General features: G+C 43.3%; 2 protein-coding genes across 3 annotated transcripts in view; one reads left to right on the forward strand and one right to left on the reverse strand.

Moving 5' to 3' along the window:
• Positions 1-1,578, reverse strand: part of aimp1b (aminoacyl tRNA synthetase complex interacting multifunctional protein 1b) — a 43,593-nt gene extending 42,015 nt beyond the window's left edge. Inside the window, exon 1 of the mRNA XM_014156874.2 lies at positions 1,390-1,578. Within this exon, the coding sequence (XP_014012349.1) occupies positions 1,390-1,427 (38 nt within the window). The 5' untranslated portion in view covers positions 1,428-1,578. The remainder of the gene's footprint in view (positions 1-1,389) is intronic.
• A 3,317-nt stretch (positions 1,579-4,895) lies between these two features.
• LOC106578226 (phosphatidylcholine:ceramide cholinephosphotransferase 2) lies at positions 4,896-21,745 on the forward strand. Of its 2 annotated transcripts, none has more exons than XM_014156875.2 (6): positions 4,896-5,034; positions 9,487-10,275; positions 12,106-12,223; positions 14,336-14,489; positions 19,548-20,338; positions 20,804-21,745. In XM_014156875.2, exons 2-6 carry the CDS (start codon positions 9,752-9,754, stop codon positions 20,996-20,998), a joined length of 1,782 nt encoding a protein of 593 aa, XP_014012350.1. In that variant the 5' UTR covers positions 4,896-5,034; positions 9,487-9,751; the 3' UTR covers positions 20,999-21,745. The 2 variants fall into 2 exon arrangements, with proteins under 2 accessions (XP_014012350.1, XP_014012352.1); XM_014156877.2 differs by having other exon boundaries at positions 4,897-5,034; positions 19,548-19,714.
• Positions 21,746-23,392: the final 1,647 nt, after the last annotated feature.

Consider the following 23,392-nt stretch of genomic DNA (forward strand, 5'->3'; position numbering starts at 1 on the left):
AGACACTATATAGACACTATATAGAACTATAGACACTATATAGACACTATATAGACCTATATACACTATATAGACACTATATAGACCTACAGACACTATATAGACACTATATAGACACTATATAGACCTATATAGACACTATATAGACACTATATAGACACTATATAGACACTATATAGACACTACAGACACTATACAGACACTATATAGACCTACAGACACTATATAGACACTATATAGACACTATATAGACCTACAGACACTATATAGACACTATATAGACACTATATAGACCTACAGACACTATATGGACACTATATAGACACTATATAGACACTATATAGACCTACAGACACTATATAGACCTATAGTCACTATATAGACACTATATAGAACTATAGACACTATATAGACACTATATAGACCTACAGACACTATATAGACACTATATAGACCTACAGACACTATATAGACACTATATAGACACTATATAGACCTATATAGACACTATATAGACACTATATAGACACTATATAGACACTATATAGACCTACAGACACTATATATACACTATATAGACACTATATAGACACTATATAGACACTACAGACACTATACAGACACTATATAGACCTACAGACACTATATAGACACTATATAGACACTATATAGACCTACAGACACTATATAGACACTATATAGACACTATATAGACCTATAGACACTATATAGACCTACAGACACGATATAGACACTATATAGACACTATATAGACACTATATAGACACTATATAGACCTACAGACACTATATAGACACTATATAGACACTATATAGACACTATATAGACACTATATAGACCTATGGACACTATATAGACCTACAGACACTATATAGACACTATATAGACACTATATAGACCTATAGACACTATATAGACCCTATATAGACCTATAGACACTATATAGACACTATATAGACCTATAGACACTATATAGACACTATATAGACCTATAGACACTATATAGACCTACAGACACTATATAGACCTACAGACACTATATAGACACTATATAGACACTACATAGACCTATAGACACTATATAGACACTATATAGACCTATAGACCCTATATAGACACTATATAGACCTATATTGACACTTTATAGTTCTACAGACACTATATGCTACAGTTTTGTCATTGTAAGCTATCAAAACTCATAGGCCTACAGATCCAGGCTCAATGCAGGTTGACAGAGAGAGAAGAAGAGAAGGTCCTACAGCTCCAGGCTCAATGCTAGGTTGACAGAGAGAGAAGAAGAGCAGGTCCTACAGCTCCAGGCTCAATGCTAGGTTGACAGAGAGAGAAGACGGGTATAAAAGTAGTTACCTGTGTTTGTGGTGGGGTGGGTTATGCTTTTCCGCCATGGTAGAGAGAGAAGTTGCAGAGGCGTTGGACAAAACTGGCCAACTGACCGACTGACATCTGGGGTTAACACTCCTCTCTCTATCCCCCAATCAATTTCTTCCTCTCTCCCTCTGTCTCTGTCTCTGCCTCTCTCCTTCTCTCTCCCACATAGCTGACATTCTTCAACTAAGCACAACAGCAGGTGCGCTCACGGATCAAGTTCGCTCCAGTCTGCGGCCGCACCGCTCCTCCGCATCTTTCCCTGCGTGCCATGACATGAGCCTGTAGTGCACTGGGCCATGCAGCCTTGGCCGCATACCACCCGTGGCAGGGTCGGGTTCAGGGAGAGGAAGGGGGAAATCTACAGATGTAGGATCATAATTTGATCACTATTTTGTTGCTGAGAATGTTCCTATCAGGAAATGCAAACTTGTAAAAAAAAAAAAGAAAGAAAAATCCAAGGAAAGTTTGTAATTTCCACTTTAAAATGTCAGATATGATTTGGTCCTAACGAAAAATGTATCAACCCCTACAAAACATGTCCATTAAAGCTGCGTTATGCAACTTTTTTGGGGGGGGGGCGACCCGACCAAATTCACATAGAAATGTGAGTTATAGATCTGTCATTCTCATTCAAAGCAAGTATTAGAAGACGGTTCTATGTGCAATATTTCTACGCTTCCGTGCTCAAGTTCAGTTTTTGAATTTTTTTACTTTAGGTTTTGTGCACCAGCTTTAAACAGCTGAAAATACAGTACAATATTTTTGGTTATGGAAAATATATGTCACAGCGGTTTAGATTGTACATTGTTGGTTAAGGGCTTGTAAGTAAGCATAGTCATGGTAAGGTTGTATTCGGCGCATGTGACAAATACAATTTGATTTCATGTGATTTGATTGTCTACACAATAACTGCTTGTTTTGTCACATAAACTGAAATTAGGCGAATTAATAAAGTTATGGCAACCAGGAAATGACGAAGGGATTACTGCATAGCGCACCTTTAATTAGAGCCATATCCACATGATACTTCACATTTCCTGTTGCCGCAAGGATTATTTTCCTGCTGTAGCTAACTGGCTCAAATTAAGATCTTACATCTGTAGGGGGAAGGTATGGAGAGACGGGGGACTAAAATAAGACTGCAGCTGTTCTTGAGACCAGAAACGAAGACATCTGTGTCTTCAAGAAAAGAACATCTCACTGGGGTGCACACTTGGTTGAATCAACAGTGTTTCCACCTAATTTCAATCAAATTACGTTGAACCAATGTGGAATAGACGTTAAATTGACGTTTGTGCGCCGGTGGGAAAGGTCAACAGGCCTATAGGTGATATTAAACCTGTTAATACGGTTCAAGTAGTTCATCTCTGTCTCTCTCCATCAGGGTTGGGGTCAATTTGAATTTAAGATTTTTGTTGTTGTTATTGACATAGTTTCTCCTTTTGAGCTTATTAAATAAGAAGTCATTGAAAATATACACTAGCCATCCCTGCAGTCGCCTCTTCACTGCTGACGTTGAGACTGGTGGTTTGCAGGGTACTATTTAAGGAAGATGCCAGTTGAGGACTTGTGAGTCGTCTGTTTCTCAAACTAGACACTCTAATGTACTTGTCCTCTTGCTCAGTTGTGCACCGGGGCCTCCCACTCCTCTTTCTATTCTGGTTAGAGCCAGTTTGCTCTGTTCTGTAAAGGAATTAGTACACAGCGATGTACGAGATCTTAAGTTTCTTGGCAATTTCTCGCATGGAATAGCCTTCATTTCTCAGAACAAGAATAGACTGACGAGTTTCAGAAGAAATACACTGTATTTCTGATCAATTTGATGTTATTTTATTAATGGACAACAAAAATGTGCTTTTCTTTCGAAAACAAGGACATTTCAAAGTGACCCCAGCCCTTCCCTCCACCATGGCTAATGTTGATAACAGACAGGTATGGTGTTATAGTCTGGACCTGGAGGGGAATCTGTCAACAGTTAGTAGCTAACAGACAGGTATGGTGTTATGAACCATACTAGTTTAAATAGGACACATCTCCAATACTCCCTTGACCTCTCTAGAACTCGTTCTTCGTCCCAAATGACTCCCATTTCCCTATAGAGTGTACTACTTTTGACCAGAGTGCACTATATAGGGAATAGGGAAACATTTGGGCCGGAGACACTATCATTCTCTAAAGATATACTGTTTAGTCACTCCTTATCACTCAGTGAACATCAGTGTGCATGAGAAAGAGGGGGTATAGAGGGGCGGCAGGTAGCCTAGCGGTTAAGAATGTCGGTGCCAGTAACTGAAATTTCACTGGTTTGAATCCCATCTAGCCAACTATGTGAAAAATCTGTCGGTGTGCCCTTGAACAAGGCACTTAACCTTAATTACTCCTGTAAGTCGCTCTGGATAAGAGCATTTGCTAAATTACTAGAATGTAAAATTTTGAGGGTGAGGGAGGAAGGAAGGGAGGGAGTGAATACTTTGGTTCCATGTGTAATTGCATGGCACAGTCTGTTCCAACACTCCAAATATATTTTTATTTGACCAATGGCGCCATCTGGTGGTGAAAATAGCACAGTGCCTCAAAACTCATGTCCTCCGTCTTCACTGTACAGAGCCCCCTAAAGGTCAAACAAGGAAATGTTTCCAAGCCTTACTCCTCCATTCATTTTTTCCATAGGGATTTTTTTTTAAACAGTTAAAATAAGGGCTGAGTTTTGTGTAGGTTTACCCTGACGTGACTTTTTCATAACCATGTAAATATCTTTGGACAGGGTGACTTTTATCAATATATTCGGCTCTATTTACTCCCATGATTTTACATGGTTATCAAAACATCACGCCACTACTGTAAGTCGCTCTGGATAAGAGCGTCTGCTAAATGACTAAAATGTTAAAAAATAATATTTAAAAAATATAGGGAATAGGGTGCCAAAGGGCTCCCGTCAGAATTAGTGCACTATATAGAGAATAGGGTGCCAAAGTGCTCCGGTCAGAATTAGTGCACTATATATAGGGAATAGGGTTCCATTTGGACTCGTGGTGTTGTCCAGTCAGTCACGGGGTAGCCTCATCTTAAAAGTAAATTAGAGAGCGGAGGTGAAACGTTAACTAAACAGCTGCTCTGAATTACTTGTGTTATGCCCCTGCGGAGTCATGGACAAGACAGTCCCTCGTGATGACGGCTGGGGACGGTGAGTCATTTGAGCTCGAGCTTTAACAACCGTTCTGGAACGGGCGGATAGTTTTGCGAGAAGTGACTCACTGCCGGGGGGAGTGGCCTTGGTGTGCCTTATTTGGACAGCGAGAACCTGTTTTCTGTCTGAAGATTTACATTTTTTTTAAAGACCTTTAAATATAATCGACACCTTTTTATATGAAATTGCGCTATTATTATTATTATAAAAAAAATATATATATATATAGAAATGTACATCCACTGTTACTGTGGTGATAATTGCTGAGCTGTAATAGGCAGCTATAGGGGCGTGTTTTGCAGAAGGGGGCGTGTCTTGTCTGGCAGGAGGGGAGTTGTGATTTACACACCCAAGGTAGAGAAGACAACTCAACCCAGAGGAGCAACACTAAAAAGGTTACACATTTCTTTCCAACTTTGACGTTACTGAACAGAGAGGTAAGCTGGTTTTTTTTGTTTTTTTTGCCGGGGATACATTGTTTAATTAGCCTAATTTGAGAACGTTTGTTATTTTCATTTCCCTAAGAGCGCAGGTAAAAAGTTTTAAGAGTTTAGAGAAGGTGTTGTCGGTAGCCATAGCTCACCTTTCAACAGGTGAATTGCTTCTGACTGGCTTTGTGGTCGAATATTCAGATATTAAAGACCTAACTATTTCCAGTACTTAAACACAGAGGACTCCTAATTTCTATTTCACCTACTTAAATCCTTCATGTTATTATCGCCCGGTGAAAAATATGATATTTGTTCTATATACCCTCATGTTGTGGTGGTGATGGCGGTGAGAAAGGGAAGGGTAGTTTACTGTGAGTAGTATTCCATTACGCCACGGGGAGGGACCTAGCTGAATGTGTCCAATAGAAAGTCTGGTTTTGCTTTGTTTTGCTTCTTAATTAAACTGTAACCGGTTTCCGTAATGATTTTACACCCCTCTCTCCTCTCCTGTCCTACCGCTTTCACTGTGGCTTGTGAATGATGTCGCGTTCAATACAACCCGGAACTCGGTAATCTCCGTCTTCCGAGCGTTCAAAACAACTGGGAACTCAGAGGGGGGAGAAAAAGGGGCTCCGATTGGGGGAAAAAAATCGATTTGAATGGTCATCCAACTCCGAATTCCAACTCGGGCCTCTTTCTAGACTTCCGTACCTGAAGATCACTGACGTCATGATTTTACTTTGTATTTTTCCCGAGTGTCCAGTTGTTTTGAACTCGGCAACGGACCTCCACAGGCCTCGAACTACCGTGTCAGATTCTATTAGTATAGATGGATCTTTCTATTAATACTTGAGCCAATGTGTGACATTGGGATCAACGTTTTTTTTATTGTATTTAAAAAATAAAAAACAAATAATGGTTTAAAACAAAACATGTTTTTTTTTTTTTATGCAGTTCTACATGTTTACCAAAAGTGAAAATATATACAAATTGTCCCATAACGTCACCTTTACAACACAGATCTAGTACAATACGTCCTTTAATAAGCAGGGTTCATACAGGCATTGACAAGTCAAATTCAAGTACTTTTTCAAGCACTTAATGGTAATTTTCAAGGACCTCAATGTTATACACTTATATAAATTATAAGCGTGTGTGTGTGTGTGTGTGTGTGTGTGTGTGTGTGTGTGTGTGTGTGTGTGTGTGTGTGTGTGTGTGTGTGTGTGTGTGTGTGTGTGTTGTGTATAGGGTCTAATAGACCTCTTCCCCCCCCCAAAAAAAAAACATGCAAAAAGTGTCAAATAAAAAGTAGGCCATTATCATGTTAAGAATACTTCTTTAGGCCTTGACGTTCTAGTTGACGTTCTAATTGACGTTCTAGTTGACGTTCTAATTGTTCTTGCATTCTAAACTATGAGGGAATAATGGGGACATTGCCTGACTATATATATATATGCTCCAGAAACATCACCAAGGATCCAATGTGGCCAACACAGGAACACATAATAAATAAATAGTGGTAGCATTAATCTCACCATCGCTGTTTTTCTCACCACAAAGTGACCAAAAAAGCAGGTTTCTTTTTTTTTTAATGATAGGATTTGTATGGAAAGCCAAGTCGAAGCCAGCATTAGATGTTGTCATTAGATGCACTACTTTTGTGAAGGGAAAAAAATATATTTTTTTCAAAACATTTTTAATTTTTTCCCCCCAGATTTTTCAGGGGGTGTTGCAGCACTCTTACTTTCCACAGCTATGATAATATCCAGAATAATTCATAGGAAAAGCCTTTGGTGTTGCTGCAATTGTCTATCTGGACAGTAGACTTGGTGTCCAATCCATATGAAAATACGTGGTCCCGTGTAGCTCACTTGGTAGAGCGTGGTGTTTGCAACGCCAGGGTTGTGGGTTCGATTCCCACTGGGGACCAGTACGGAGAAGAAAAAAAAATGTATGAAATGTATGCATTCACTACTGTAAGTCGCTCTGGATAAGAGCGTCTGCTAAATGACTAAAAATGTATAAAAAAAAAATGTACCTTGATGCTGTAAATCAAGCAGACAACAACAGATGGTCAATATCACAAGGGATATTAGATCCAACATGGATCCAGAGTCTGTATAATGAAAGAGACGCCAAAATATTCTGGACATTCCTCTCCAACACCTCCATTTCATTTCCCCCCCCCCCAGCACGGTTGTTGCATCTCATGCCCAATCACAACAGCTGTTCCACACTTGACTGTAGTTTAAAAAAATTAAAAAATTAAAATAATCCTTCCTGGGTCAGATGATGTGTGACAATATCACTGTAATTTAAACACGCTCGACACCAAATGCGCATCCAAACAAGTATTATAACTATTGAAGAACCATGTTAATGACGGGTGATTTTCAGTTAGAAGCGCTCTGTTGTTCATTTTTATTATTTAGGATTTGCGTTGCCCATGGAAACAAACAGTTTTCACCCCGTAACATAAAGACACACAAAACGTTATGTAGTCACACTGCGTTTTCTGAGATCTCTGTACTAAAACCTGTCTTGACAGCTATAGATCCAGGATTCATACAGGGTCCATGTTCAATGTCTAATTGAACTGATTCATGCTTCATATATCAGCTGTACATGTGATGGTAGAGTATACTGTACATGTAGAGGGTTGCAATGCCATTGAATTGGGGATAGTTTAATCAAAATATGCCACAAGAACTAGAATTGCCTTATGTGTATCCCACAAAAAAAAAGTTCAATGTTATAAACTAACTTTTTTGTTGTTGTTGATGAATTTACTGGAAAGTTTCCGACCCTTTGCAACCCTATATTAGAGTAAAATGGGAGAAAGACGGTTTAGATTAGAGTAAAATGGGAGAAAGACGGTTTAGATTAGAGTAAAATGGGAGAAAGACGGTTTAGATTAGAGTAAAATGGGAGAAAGACGGGGGGTGGATTAGAGTAAAATGGGAGAAAGACGGTTTAGATTAGAGTAAAATGGGAGAAAGACGGTTTAGATTAGAGTAAAATGGGAGAAAGACGGTTTAGATTAGAGTAAAATGGGAGAAAGACGGTTTAGATTAGAGTAAAATGGGAGAAAGACGGTTTAGATTAGAGTAAAATGGGAGAAAGACGGTTTAGATTAGAGTAAAATGGGAGAAAGACGGTTTAGATTAGAGTAAAATGGGAGAAAGACGGTTTAGATTAGAGTAAAATGGGAGAAAGACGGTTTAGATTAGAGTAAAATGGGAGAAAGACGGTTTAGATTAGAGTAAAATGGGAGAAAGACGGTTTAGATTAGAGTAAAATGGGAGAAAGAGGGGGGGTGGATTAGAGGGGGTCAGTCACACATTAACATGCAGGCCAGATATGATCTGGAGAAAAATGATTTGTAGCTTTTTGAGTACACTCACTCACTCACTCACTCACTCACTCACTCACTCACTCACTCACTATACTTTTCTCCAACTGTGTGTGTGTTGCGTAACAGTGTTGTTTAGTTACCTAGGTAATGTCATTGTTTTAGATGAGTGCATTGTGATTCACATTCTCTGAATAGCCCTTCTGCCCCTCCCTCCCTCCCTCCCTCTCTCCTCCCTCCCTCCCCCTCCCCTCTCCTCCCTCCGTTCCTCCCTCCTCCCTCCCTCCTCCATCCTGCCAGTTGTTGTAGCAGTCTGAACTCCTCATTGTTCTGCTTCAACAACACTAATAAAGCACACCGAGGTGTGTGTGTGTGTGTGTGTGGGTGTGTGTGTGTGTGTGTGTGTGAAATCACCTGTGGTTTTAAAGAGTGAGGAATGTGTGTGAGAGTTTTTAAGGTGTGGTTCTTTCTCTCTCTGGTTACTCTTGAGTCAAAACCAACATTCCTACAAGTAGGAAGGGACCATTTCTCACCTGTGTTGACTGAGTGTGACTGTACAGAGAGTTCAGATAGAAGAGAACACACCATGTTACCAGCCTGTCCTCTCTGACCACTGAGGGCTGGGTTTCCCCCCCAGACACAGATCAAAGTCCAGTCCTGGACTAAAAAAGCATTTTAAATAGGGCACATTAAGAAAGCCTTTCAAATCTAGAACTAGGCTTATAAATGTGTCCGGTAAACTGCCCCTGAGAGCTCTGAGAGCACAGCCTGTCTGTCTGTGGAGGCTACTGAGGGGAGGACAGCTCATAATACCGTCTGGAACGGAATGAATGGAATGGAATGTTATCAAACCATGGAAACCACGTGTTTGATGTATTTGGTACCATTCCACTGACTCCGCTCCAGCCATTACCACGAGCCTGTCCTCTCCAATTTAATTAAGGTGACACCAACCTCCTGAGCTAGCTAGCTATTGCCTGTGGAACAGGTTTTCACCCCTTCCTTCCTCTTTTGTACATTTCACTTCCTTTTTTTATTTGATCAGGTAGAAACAGGTTCTAGTCTCCTGGGCAGTTTCTGATGTCTGTGTTCTTGTGTTTTTCCAGGTGTTTTCCAAAGCTCTCTTGACATTTGTTGATACCCTCAGAGCTGATTTATTTGACCAGACTAGAACTGATAGGATTATTGATCACATTGATCAGGTACCTCTAACCCACCAAACATTATCGGAGGTCGGAGGTTACACCTTGCTGGAAGTTTCTGGATTATACTTTTTGTTGTTTGTTGGAGACTACTGATTGGTTAAAGGACGTGTTTGGAGCCTGCTGATTGGCTGGTTGAGTGTCTCCAAAAATATTCACCCCAGAACTGATGCACGAAGATGAGGAGAAACCAACTAGAGGCCACTACCACCTTGAGGTCTCTGTGACAATGGAGTCCCAGCCGCCACCTCCTCACATCGTCCCCAACGGCAACCCTTCCTCATCAACGATAACGGACCACATCCCTAACGCCAAGCTTAACCAGGACGACCGACGGACTAGCGGCGGAGCTAGCAGCAAATCCAGCCGGCTGATTCGGTCGCTTAGCAACGGTCTCCGGAAACACAGCGACTACATCAAGATTTCGGTACCGGAAGGCCGTAGCAACCGGTTGCCGCGGGAATGGTGGAAAACAGGGGTGGCGTTTGTGTACGCGTTATTCAACCTCATTCTGACCACCGTCATCATCACCGTCGTACACGAACGGGTACCGGATAAATCGGTCAGTCCGCCGTTACCGGATAAGTTCTTTGACTATGTGGACCGTGTACCGTGGGCGTTTACGGTAACCGAAGTCAACGGGATGGTGTTGGTGGGACTTTGGTTCATACAGTGGCTCTTCCTCAAACACAAGTACATCATTCTCTATCGTTCTCTATCGTTCTCTATCGTTCTCTCTCTTTCAATTCAAACACAAGTACATCATTCTCTATCGTTCTCTATCGTTCTCTATCGTTCTCTCTCTTTCAATTCAAACACAAGTACATCATTCTCTATCGTTCTCTCTCTCTTCCACAAACACAAGTACATCATTCTCTATCGTTCTCTATCGTTCTCTCTCTCTTTCAATTCAAACACAAGTACATCATTCTCTATCGTTCTCTATCGTTCTCTCTCTTTCAATTCAAACACAAGTACATCATTCTCTATCGTTCTCTCTCTTTCAATTCAAACAAGTACATCATTCTCTATCGTTCTCTCTCTTTCAATTCAAACAAGTACATCATTCTCTATCGTTCTCTCTCTTCCTCAAACACAAGTACATGATTCTCTCTCTCTCTTCCTCAAACACAAGTACATCATTCTCTATCGTTCTCTATCGTTCTCTCTCTCTTTCAATTCAAACACAAGTACATAATTCTCTATCGTTCTCTCTCTTTCAATTCAAACACAAGTACATAATTCTCTATCGTTCTCTCTCTTTCAATTCAAACACAAGTACATAATTCTCTATCGTTCTCTCTCTTTCAATTCAAACACAAGTACATCATTCTCTATCGTTCTCTCTCTTTCAATTCAAACACAAGTACATAATTCTCTATCGTTCTCTCTCTTTCAATTCAAACACAAGTACATAATTCTCTATCGTTCTCTCTCTTTCAATTCAAACACAAGTACATAATTCTCTATTGTTCTCTCTCTTTCAATTCAAACACAAGTACATAATTCTCTATCGTTCTCTCTCTTTCAATTCAAACACAAGTACATCATTCTCTATCGTTCTCTCTCTTTCAATTCAAACACAAGTACATCATTCTCTATCGTTCTCTCTCTCTCTTCCTCAAACACAAGTACATCATTCTCTATCGTTCTCTCTCTCTTCCTCAAACACAAGTACATGATTCTCTCTCTCTCTTCCTCAAACACATGTACATGATTCTCTCTCTCTCTTTCAATTCAAACACAAGTACATCATTCTCTATCGTTCTCTCTCTTTCAATTCAAACAAGTACATCATTTTCTATCGTTCTCTCTCTTTCAATTCAAACACAAGTACATCATTCTCTATCGTTCTCTCTCTTTCAATTCAAACACAAGTACATAATTCTCTATCGTTCTCTCTCTTTCAATTCAAACACAAGTACATAATTCTCTATCGTTCTCTCTCTTTCAATTCAAACACAAGTACATCATTCTCTATCGTTCTCTCTCTTTCAATTCAAACACAAGTACATCATTCTCTATCGTTCTCTCTCTTTCAATTCAAACACAAGTACATCATTCTCTATCGTTCTCTCTCTCTCTTCCTCAAACACAAGTACATCATTCTCTATCGTTCTCTCTCTCTCTTCCTCAAACACAAGTACATGATTCTCTCTCTCTCTTCCTCAAACACATGTACATGATTCTCTCTCTCTCTTTCAATTCAAACACAAGTACATCATTCTCTATTGTTCTCTCTCTCAAATCCTTATCTTTCTTTCAATTCAAAGAACTTTATTGGTACGGGAAACACATGTTTACATTTGACAAAGCAAGTTAATTTTTTTATTTTTTTTTATTAACAATAGACTGTAAACATTACACTCACAAAAGTTTCAAAGGAATAGAGACATTTTTTTTTTAAATGTTATATTATGTCTGTATACATTGTTATAACCACTGTGACCTAACTGTGTTTTTTATTTTTTAGACTATTGGTTTAGACTGTGCTGTTCTAATTGTGGTAACTTCCCCCTCCAGGTCCATCATTGGTCGAAGGTGTTTCTTCATGATTGGAACGTTGTACATGTACCGTTGTGTCACCATGTATATCACCACGCTGCCTGTACCTGGCAGACATTTCACCTGCGCTCCCAAGGTACACAATGATTCATATAGAGACTAGATGACTGATGTAGGGGTCTGCATCTTGGCACTCCACACCATTTTTGTAAAATATATTTTTGGGGGAATCTACAGAAATGCATTTATACTGAACCCCCCCCAAAAAAAATATATATAAAGTCAACATGCAATAATTTCAAAGATTTGAGTTACAGGTCATATAAGGAAATCAGTCAATTTAAATAGAATTCATTAGATCTTTATCTATGGATTTCACATGACTGGGAATACAGATATGAATCTGTTGGTCACAGATACCTAAAATAAAAAGGTAGGGGTGTGGATCAGGAAACCAGTCAGTATCTGGTGAGACCATTTGCCTCATGCAGCGCTACACATCTCCTTCACATAGAGTTGATCAGGCTGTTGATTGTGGCCTGTGGAATGTTGTCCCACACCTCTTCAATGGCTGTGAGAAGTTGCTGGATATTGGTGAGGAACTGGAACACGCTGTTGTACACGTCAATCCAGAGCATCCCAAACATGCTCAACGGGTGACATGTCTGGTGAGGATGCAGGCCATGGAAGAACTGGGACATTTTCAGCTTTTTCAGCTTCCAGGAATTGTGTACAGATCCTTGCGACATGGGACCTGTGTAATGGTCATGCTGTTTAATCAGCTTCTTGATTATGCCACACCTGTCAGGTGGATGGATTATCTTGACAAAGGAGAAATGCTCACTAACAGCGATGTAAACAAAATTGTGCACAAAATTTGAGAGAAATAAGCTTTTTGCGCATATGGGAACATTTCTGGGATCTTTTATTTCTCATGAAACATGGGACCAACACTTTACATGTTACGTTTATATTTTTGTTTAGTGTGTATATGTCTACATTTTGTTTTAGTCACATGTTCTATTCCAGACACCTTAATGCTTCTAAATTAGATTGTGAGATATATATATATATTTATTTATTTATATATATATTTATTTATTTTTATATATATATATATATATATATATATATGTTTATCTCACAATCTAATTTAGAAGCATTAAGGTGTCTGGAATAGAACATGTGACTAAAACAAAATGTAGACATATACACACTAAACAAAAATATAAACGTAACATGTAAAGTGTTGGTCCCATGGACTGAAAATTAAAGGAAAAAGTTTTCATATATATATATATATATGAAAACTTTTTCCTTTAATTTTAGAAAGCACTAATGTTACTGTTCCCACAACAACAAATAATAATAAAATACATTTTAATGTCGTCCATGAAAGTTTTAACTGAAATCCTGTAGAATTCCATTCATTCCTATGGAAGACTGCTCCTACTAGGTAGGGCCAATTTGGCCGACCGGTAGCTTCAAAGCCTCTCATTGAATACCACATGATGAGTCATGATACCCATAAAGCCTAGCGGTCAAACAGGGAAATAGTCACCTTGTTATAGAGAGATTTGCATGGTTATCAAAATGCCACGTCAGGGTTAAGCCTACATGAAACACAGCCCTTATTTTAAGTGTTTCTAAAAATCCCCTATGGGGGAAAAAATCTATGGTGGGAAAAACTATTGGAACCATTTCCCTGTTTGACCGCTAGGTTTTATGGGTATTATGACACCTCCACTGTGGGGCTCTATTGGCCAATGCATAGCATCAACAGAAATTATGCATAGAATAATCCAGGATCAGTCCATTGCAGTATGTTAATTAATCCAGGATCAGTCCATTGCAGTATGTTAATTAATCCAGGATCAGTCCATTGCAGTATGTTAATTAATCCAGGATCAGTCCATTGCAGTATGTTAATTAATCCAGGATCAGTCCATTGCACTATGTTAAATAATCCAGGATCAGTCCATTGCAGTATGTTAAATAATCCAGGATCAATCCATTGCAGTATGTTAATTAATCCAGGATCAGTCCATTGCAGTATGTTAATTAATCCAGGATCAGTCCATTGCAGTATGTTTAATAATCCAGGATCAGTCCATTGCAGTATGTTTAATAATCCAGGATCAGTCTATTGCAGTATGTTTAATAATCCAGGATCAATCCATTGCAGTATGTTAATTAATCCAGGATCAGTCCATTGTTAACTAAACCTCTCTCCCCCCCCCCTTTCTAGCTTTATGGAGACTCTGAAGGGATGGTGTGGCGTATTCTGGGTCTGATTAGTGGAGGAGGCCTGTCAATCACCGGGGGGCATCTCATGTGTGGAGACTTCCTCTACAGTGGACACACTGTAACCCTCACACTGGCATACCTGTTTATCCAAGAGTGTACGTGTACACACACACACACACACACACACACACACACACACACACACACACACACACACACACACACACACACACACGCTCTGTAGCCCTCACCTGTTTATTCGGTGTAAATACTGAGATTCTTATTTAATAAGGAAATAGAGAAGTGTTACAGAAAGGAGGTCACCCCTCTAGTGGGGACTGTGGCCTCTCTAACCTGGGACCGGGTCGGGGGACTGTGGCCTCTCTAACCTGGGACCGGGTCGGGGGACTGTGGCCTCTCTAACCTGGGACCGGGTCGGGGGACTGTGGCCTCTCTAACCTGGGACCGGGTCGGGGGACTGTGGCCTCTCTAACCTGGGACCGGGTCGGGGGACTGTGGCCTCTCTAACCTGGGACCGGGTCGGGGGACTGTGGCCTCTCTAACCTGGGACCGGGTCGGGGGACTGTGGCCTCTCTAATCTGGGACCGGGTCGGGGGACTGTGGCCTCTCTAATCTGGGACCGGGTCGGGGGACTGTGGCCTCTCTAACCTGGGACCGGGTCGGGGGACTGTGGCCTCTCTAATCTGGGACCGGGTCGGGGGACTGTGGCCTCTCTAACCTGGGACCGGGTCGGGGGACTGTGGCCTCTCTAACCTGGGACCGGGTCGGGGACTGTGGCCTCTCTAATCTGGGACCGGGTCGGGGGACTGTGGCCTCCCTAACCTGGGACCGGGTCGGGGGACTGTGGCCTCTCTAACCTGGGACCGGGTCGGGGGACTGTGGCCTCTCTAACCTGGGACCGGGTCGGGGGACTGTGGCCTCTCTAACCTGGGACCGGGTCGGGGGACTGTGGCCTCTCTAACCTGGGACCGGGTCGGGGGGACTGTGGCCTCTCTAACCTGGGACCGGGTCGGGGGACTGTGGCCTCTCTAATCTGGGACCGGGTCGGGGGACTGCGGCCTCTCTAACCTGGGACCGGGTCGGGGGACTGTGGCCTCTCTAACCTGGGACCGGGTCGGGGGACTGTGGCCTCTCTAACCTGGGACCGGGTCGGGGGACTGTGGCCTCTCTAACCTGGGACCGGGTCGGGGGACTGTGGCCTCTCTAACCTGGGACCGGGTCGGGGGACTGTGGCCTCTCTAACCTGGGACCGGGTCGGGGGACTGTGGCCTCTCTAACCTGGGACCGGGTCGGGGGACTGTGGCCTCTCTAACCTGGGACCGGGTCGGGGGACTGTGGCCTCTCTAACCTGGGACCGGGTCGGGGGACTGTGGCCTCTCTAACCTGGGACCGGGTCGGGGGACTGTGGCCTCTCTAACCTGGGACCGGGTCGGGGGACTGTGGCCTCTCTAACCTGGGACCGGGTCGGGGCCGCGGCCTCTCTAACCTGGGACCGGGTCGGGGGACTGTGGCCTCTCTAACCTGGGACCGGGTCGGGGGACTGTGGCCTCTCTAACCTGGGACCGGGTCGGGGGACTGTAGCCTCTCTAACCTGGGACCGGGTCGGGGGACTGTGGCCTCTCTAACCTGGGACCGGGTCGGGGGAACGTGGCCTCTCTAACCTGGGACCGGGTCGGGGACGTGGCCTCTCTAACCTGGGACCGGGTCGGGGGACTGTGGCCTCTCTAACCTGGGACCGGGTCGGGGGACTGTAGCCTCTCTAACCTGGGACCGGGTCGGGGGACTGTAGCATCTCTAACCTGGGACCGGGTCGGGGGACTGTAGCCTCTCTAACCTGGGACCGGGTCGGGGGACTGTGGCCTCTCTAACCTGGGACCGGGTCGGTGGACTGTGGCCTCTCTAACCTGGGACCGGGTCGGGGGGCTGTGGCCTCTCTAACCTGGGACTGGGTCGGGGGACTGTGGCCTCTCTAACCTGGGACCATTCTAGATGATTCCTACTTTGTGGCAACAGTTTGGGGAAGGCTCTTTCCTGTTTCAGCATGATAATACCCCTGTGCACAAAGCCAGGTCCATACAGAAATGGTTTGTTGAGATTGGTGTGGAAGAACTTGATTGGTCTGCACAGAGCCCTGACTTCAACCAATCGAACACCTTTGGGATGAATTGGGATGCAGACTGCTAGCCAGGACTAATCGCCCAACATCAGTGTCCGACCTCACTACTGCTCTTGTGGCTGAATGGAAGCAAGTCCCCTCAACAATGTTCCATCATCTAGTGGAAAACCTTCCCAGAAGAGTGGAGGCTGTTATAGCAGCAAAGGGGGACCAACTCCATATTAATGCCCATGATTTTGGAATGAGATGTTCGACGAGCAGGTGTCCACATACTTTTGGTCATGTAGTGCTTCTACCTAATGATATATAATAGCAGGTGTCCACATACTTTTGGTCATGTAGTGTTTCTACCTAATGTTAGATAATAGCAGGTGTCCACATACTTTTGGTCATGTAGTGCTTCTACCTAATGATATATAATAGCAGGTGTCCACATACTTTTGGTCATGTAGTGTTTCTACCTAATGTTAGATAATAGCAGGTGTCCACATACTTTTGGTCATGTAGTGTATCTACCTAATGTTAGATAATAGCAGGTGTCCACATACTTTTGGTCATGTATTGTATCTACCTAATGTTAGATAATAGCAGGTGTCCACATACTTTTGGTCATGTAGTGTTTCTACCTAATGTTAGATAATAGCAGGTGTCCACATACTTTTGGTCATGTAGTTTTTCTACCTAATGTTAGATAATAGCAGGTGTCCACATACTTTTGGTCATGTAGTGTATCTACCTAATGTTAGATAATAGCAGGTGTCCACATACTTTTGGTCATGTAGTGTTTCTACCTAATGTTAGATAATAGCAGGTGTCCACATACTTTTGGTCATGTAGTGTTTCTACCTAATGTTAGATAATAGCAGGTGTCCACATACTTTTGGTCATGTAGTGTTTCTACCTAATGTTAGATAATAGCAGGTGTCCACATACTTTTGGTCATGTAGTGTATCTACCTAATGTTAGATAATAGCAGGTGTCAACATACTTTTGGTCATGTAGTGTTTCTACCTAATGTTAGATAATAGCAGGTGTCCACATACTTTTGGTCATGTAGTGTATCTACCTAATGTTAGATAATAGCAGGTGTCCACATACTTTTGGTCATGTATTGTATCTACCTAATGTTAGATAATAGCAGGTGTCCACATACTTTTGGTCATGTAGTGTTTCTACCTAATGTTAGATAATAGCAGGTGTCCACATACTTTTGGTCATGTAGTGTTTCTACCTAATGTTAGATAATAGCAGGTGTCCACATACTTTAGGTCATGTAGTTTTTCTACCTAATGTTAGATAATAGCAGGTGTCCACATACTTTTGGTCATGTAGTGTTTCTACCTAATGTTAGATAATAGCAGGTGTCCACATACTTTTGGTCATGTATTGTATCTACCTAATGTTAGATAATAGCAGGTGTCCACATACTTTTGGTCATGTAGTGTTTCTACCTAATGTTAGATAATAGCAGGTGTCCACATACTTTTGGTCATGTAGTGTATCTACCTAATGTTAGATAATAGCAGGTGTCCACATACTTTTGGTCATGTAGTGTATCTACCTAATGTTAGATAATAGCAGGTGTCCACATACTTTTGGTCATGTAGTGTTTCTACCTAATGTTAGATAATAGCAGGTGTCCACATACTTTTGGTCATGTAGTGTATCTACCTAATGTTAGATAATAGCAGGTGTCCACATACTTTTGGTCATGTAGTGTATCTACCTAATGTTAGATAATAGCAGGTGTCCACATACTTTTGGTCATGTATTGTATCTACCTAATGTTAGATAATAGCAGGTGTCCACATACTTTTGGTCATGTAGTGGTGTTTATACCTAATGTTAGATAATAGCAGGTGTCCACATACTTTTGGTCATGTAGTGTTTCTACCTAATGTTAGATAATAGCAGGTGTCCACATACTTTTGGTCATGTAGTGTTTCTACCTAATGTTAGATAATAGCAGGTGTCCACATACTTTTGGTCATGTAGTGTTTCTACCTAATGTTAGATAATAGCAGGTGTCCACATACTTTTGATCATGTCGTGTTTCTACCTAATGTTAGATAATAGCAGGTGTCCACATACTTTTGGTCATGTATTGTATCTACCTAATGTTAGATAATAGCAGGTGTCCACATACTTTTGGTCATGTAGTGTTTCTACCTAATGTTAGATAATAGCAGGTGTCCACATACTTTTGGTCATGTAGTGTTTCTACCTAATGTTAGATAATAGCAGGTGTCCACATACTTTTGGTCATGTAGTGTTTCTACCTAATGTTAGATAATAGCAGGTGTCCACATACTTTTGGTAATGTAGTGTATCTACCTAATGTTAGATAATAGCAGGTGTCCACATACTTTTGGTCATGTAGTGTATCTACCTAATGTTAGATAATAGCAGGTGTCCACATACTTTTGGTCATGTATTGTATCTACCTAATGTTAGATAATAGCAGGTGTCCACATACTTTTGGTCATGTAGTGTTTCTACCTAATGTTAGATAATAGCAGGTGTCCACATACTTTTGGTCATGTAGTGTTTCTACCTAATGTTAGATAATAGCAGGTGTCCACATACTTTTGGTCATGTAGTGTATCTACCTAATGTTAGATAATAGCAGGTGTCCACATACTTTTGGTCATGTAGTGTATCTACCTAATGTTAGATAATAGCAGGTGTCCACATACTTTTGGTCATGTAGTGTTTCTACCTAATGTTAGATAATAGCAGGTGTCCACATACTTTTGGTCATGTAGTGTTTCTACCTAATGTTAGATAATAGCAGGTGTCCACATACTTTTGGTCATGTAGTGTTTCTACCTAATGTTAGATAATAGCAGGTGTCCACATACTTTTGGTAATGTACTATATTTACCTAATGTTAGATAATAGCAGGTGTCCACATACTTTTGGTAATGTAGTATATTTACCAGTCCTGTGAGGCTCTGATAAATGTATTTCGAATTGGGAAATGGGATATTTTTTTGACTAAATCTGGAAAATAGGGGCAAAAACAATTGACACGTGAGGTTGTGTTGTAACTATGTTTATTTGTTTACCTCCTCAGACTCCCCCAAGAAGATGTGGTGGTACGTGTGGTTGTGCTGGTTGCTAAGTGCTGTGGGCGTGGTCTGTATCCTGATTGGTCATGAGCATTACAGCATTGATGTTGTCTTCGCCTACTTTATTACATCACGCCTCTTCTGGTGGTATCACACCATGGCCAACACACAGGTAGGATATATACTCTTCTGGTGGTATCACACCATGGCCAACACACAGGTAGGATATATACTCTTCTGGTGGTATCACACCATGGCCAACACACAGGTAGGATATATACTCTTCTGGTGGTATCACACCATGGCCAACACACAGGTAGGATATATACTCTTCTGGTGGTATCACACCATGGCCAACACACAGGTAGGATATATACTCTTCTGGTGGTATCACACCATGGCCAACACACAGGTAGGATATATACTCTTCTGGTGGTATCACACCATGGCCAACACACAGGTAGGATATATACTCTTCTGGTGGTATCACACCATGGCCAACACACAGGTAGGATATATACTCTTCTGGTGGTATCACACCATGGCCAACACACAGGTAGGATATATACTCTTCTGGTGGTATCACACCATGGCCAACACACAGGTAGGATATATACTCTTCTGGTGGTATCACACCATGGCCAACACACAGGTAGGATATATACTCTTCTGGTGGTATCACACCATGGCCAACACACAGGTAGGATATATACTCTTCTGGTGGTATCACACCATGGCCAACACACAGGTAGGATATATACTCTTCTGGTGGTATCACACCATGGCCAACACACAGGTAGGATGTAGATAGATAGAGATATAGATATATATATATATATACGTAGGATATATACACACACACACACACACAGGTAGGATAAATACACACAGCCCCCAGCAACCATCATCTAGATATGTAGTATTGACATGATGGTTGCTCTATATATATATTTATCCTACCTGGGTGTCTAGACATGATGGTTGCTGTGGGCTATGTGTGTATATATATATATATATATATAGTATTGACATGATGGTTGCTGTGTGTCTGGATAGTTACGTCACACTACAGCCTCAACTGATTGGAGATGTTCTCTTTAGTTCATGCTGATTAACTCTGAGCTTTGTGATTCACGTCTGTCTCTAGAAATCCAATGGATTTTATTACACGAGTCCTTTTTGAAAAGAAAAACCTCTCAATCTGTATACTTCTTCTTTGGTTTAGAAAATATAATAAACTATCTTTACATTTTGTGTTCAGGCTCTACGTGGGGCATCTAACAACTACCTGTCAAGGACCTGGTGGAACCCCGTGTTTAACTTCCTGGAGCGTAACGTCATGGAAACCGTTCCCTGTGCGTTCTCCTGTCCCGTCTCTCTGCCCTCTGCATGGTGTAACATTAACCCCTGTGAGAGATACTCCATGGTAGAGGGGGATGGGAACAGAGACGAGTAGAGGGGAGAGGCCTGTCTCTCACCCTCCTTGTAGTAACAACACCTCCATGGTAGAGGAGGATGGGAACAGAGACTAGTGGAGGGGAGAGGCCTGTCTCTCACCCTCCTTGTGGTAACAACACCTCCATGGTAGAGGAGGATGGGAACAGAGACTAGTGGAGGGGAGAGGCCTGTCTCTCACCCTCCTTGTAGTAACAACACCTCCATGGTAGAGGAGGATGGGAACAGAGACTAGTGGAGGGGAGAGGCCTGTCTCTCACCCTCCTTGTAGTAACAACAACCCCATGGTAGAGGAGGATGGGAACAGAGACTAGTAGAGGGGAGAGGCCTGTCTCTCACCCTCCTTGTGGTAACAACACCTCCATGGTAGAGGGGGATGGGAACAGAGACTAGTGGAGGGGAGAGGCCTGTCTCTCACCCTCCTTGTGGTAACAACACCTCCATGGTAGAGGGGGATGGGAACAGAGACTAGTGGAGGGGAGAGGCCTGTCTCTCACCCTCCTTGTGGTAACAACACCTCCATGGTAGAGGAGGATGGGAACAGAGACTAGTGGAGGGGAGAGGCCTGTCTCTCACCCTCCTTGTGGTAACAACACCTCCATGGTAGAGGAGGATGGGAACAGAGACTAGTGGAGGGGAGAGGCCTGTCTCTCACCCTCCTTGTGGTAACAACACCTCCATGGTAGAGGGGGATGGGAACAGAGACTAGTGGAGGGGAGAGGCCTGTCTCTCACCCTCCTTGTGGTAACAACACCTCCATGGTAGAGGAGGATGGGAACAGAGACTAGTGGAGGGGAGAGGCCTGTCTCTCACCCTCCTTGTGGTAACAACACCTCCATGGTAGAGGAGGATGGGAACAGAGACTAGTGGAGGGGAGAGGCCTGTCTCTCACCCTCCTTGTGGTAACAACACCTCCATGGTAGAGGAGGATGGGAACAGAGACTAGTGGAGGGGAGAGGCCTGTCTCTCACCCTCCTTGTGGTAACAACACCTCCATGGTAGAGGAGGATGGGAACAGAGACTAGTGGAGGGGAGAGGCCTGTCTCTCACCCTCCTTGTGGTAACAACACCTCCATGGTAGAGGAGGATGGGAACAGAGACGAGTCATCCATCTTTCTATCCATCCCTCCCTCACTCTGTTCACAGATCACAGGCTGAAGTCTGTAATGAAAGAAACCTCTCTGAAGGCTTGGTCATCACTACCTCCGGTGTTCTTCAGCACGGACGCTACAGGCTAACACACCAACGTAGGGGGATAGGGTGCACTGCGTAGGGGGATAGGGTGCACTGCGTAGGGGAATAGGGCGCACTGCGTAGGGGAATAGGGCGCACTGCGTAGGGGAATAGGGTGCACTGCGTAGGGGATAGGGCGCACTGCGTAGGGGGATAGGGCGCACTGCGTAGGGGGATAGGGTGCACTGCGTAGGGGGATAGGGTGCACTGCGTAGGGGATAGGGTGCACTGCGTAGGGGATAGGGTGCACTGCGTGGGGGATAGGGTGCACTGCGTAGGGGGGATAGGGCGCACTGCGTAGGGGGGATAGGGCGCACTGCGTGGGGGGATAGGGCGCACTGCGTAGGGGATAGGGCGCACTGCGTAGGGGATAGGGCGCACTGCGTAGGGGGATAGGGCGCACTGCGTAGGGGGATAGGGCGCACTGCGTAGGGGGGATAGGGCGCACTGCGTAGGGGAATAGGGGGCACTGCGTAGGGGATAGGGCGCACTGCGTAGGGGGATAGGGCGCACTGCGTAGGGGAATAGGGGCACTGCGTAGGGGAATAGGGGCACTGCGTAGGGGGGATAGGGGCACTGCGTAGGGGATAGGGGCACTGCGTAGGGGATAGGGCGCACTGCGTGGGGGGATAGGGCGCACTGCGTAGGGGGGATAGGGCGCACTGCGTAGGGGGATAGGGCGCACTGCGTAGGGGATAGGGCGCACTGCGTAGGGGGGATAGGGCGCACTGCGTAGGGGATAGGGCGCACTGCGTAGGGGAATAGGGCGCACTGCGTAGGGGAATAGGGCGCACTGCGTAGGGGGATAGGGTGCACTGCGTAGGGGAATAGGGCGCACTGCGTAGGGGAATAGGGCGCACTGCGTAGGGGAATAGGGCGCACTGCGTAGGGGAATAGGGCATCATTTGAGACTGATATGTTGTGTGTTGGGTCAGAGATTGGAATGTCAGAATTGGCAGTGTATTCCCTATGCACTGTATAGGGTGCCACTTCAGACAGCCGCTGTGAGCAAGCCCAAAGGGCCAAATATTGATGTAATGACGATAACAATGTTAAACAGTTTATGAAATATTTTGTTAGCCTGATCCCAGATCTGTTTGTGCTTTTGCTAACTCCAAACCAAAGACAATTTCCGTAAGGACAAGGCAGTAGAAACAGAACA

This window comes from Salmo salar, unplaced genomic scaffold (assembly GCF_905237065.1).
Source record: "Salmo salar unplaced genomic scaffold, Ssal_v3.1, whole genome shotgun sequence".
NCBI classification, from domain to species: Eukaryota; Metazoa; Chordata; class Actinopteri; order Salmoniformes; family Salmonidae; genus Salmo; species Salmo salar.

What these genes read in the sequence shown, in the direction of transcription:
- LOC106578226 (XM_014156875.2), top strand. Translation starts at nt 9,752, where the DNA reads ATGCACGAAGATGAGGAGAAACCAACTAGAGGCCACTACCACCTTGAG. An exon ending in ATTTCACCTGCGCTCCCAAG is followed by an intron (nt 12,224 to 14,335) that starts GTACACAATGAT and finishes CCCCCTTTCTAG; the next exon opens with CTTTATGGAGACTCTGAAGG. An exon ending in ACACCATGGCCAACACACAG is followed by an intron (nt 20,339 to 20,803) that starts GTAGGATGTAGA and finishes TTTTGTGTTCAG; the next exon opens with GCTCTACGTGGGGCATCTAA.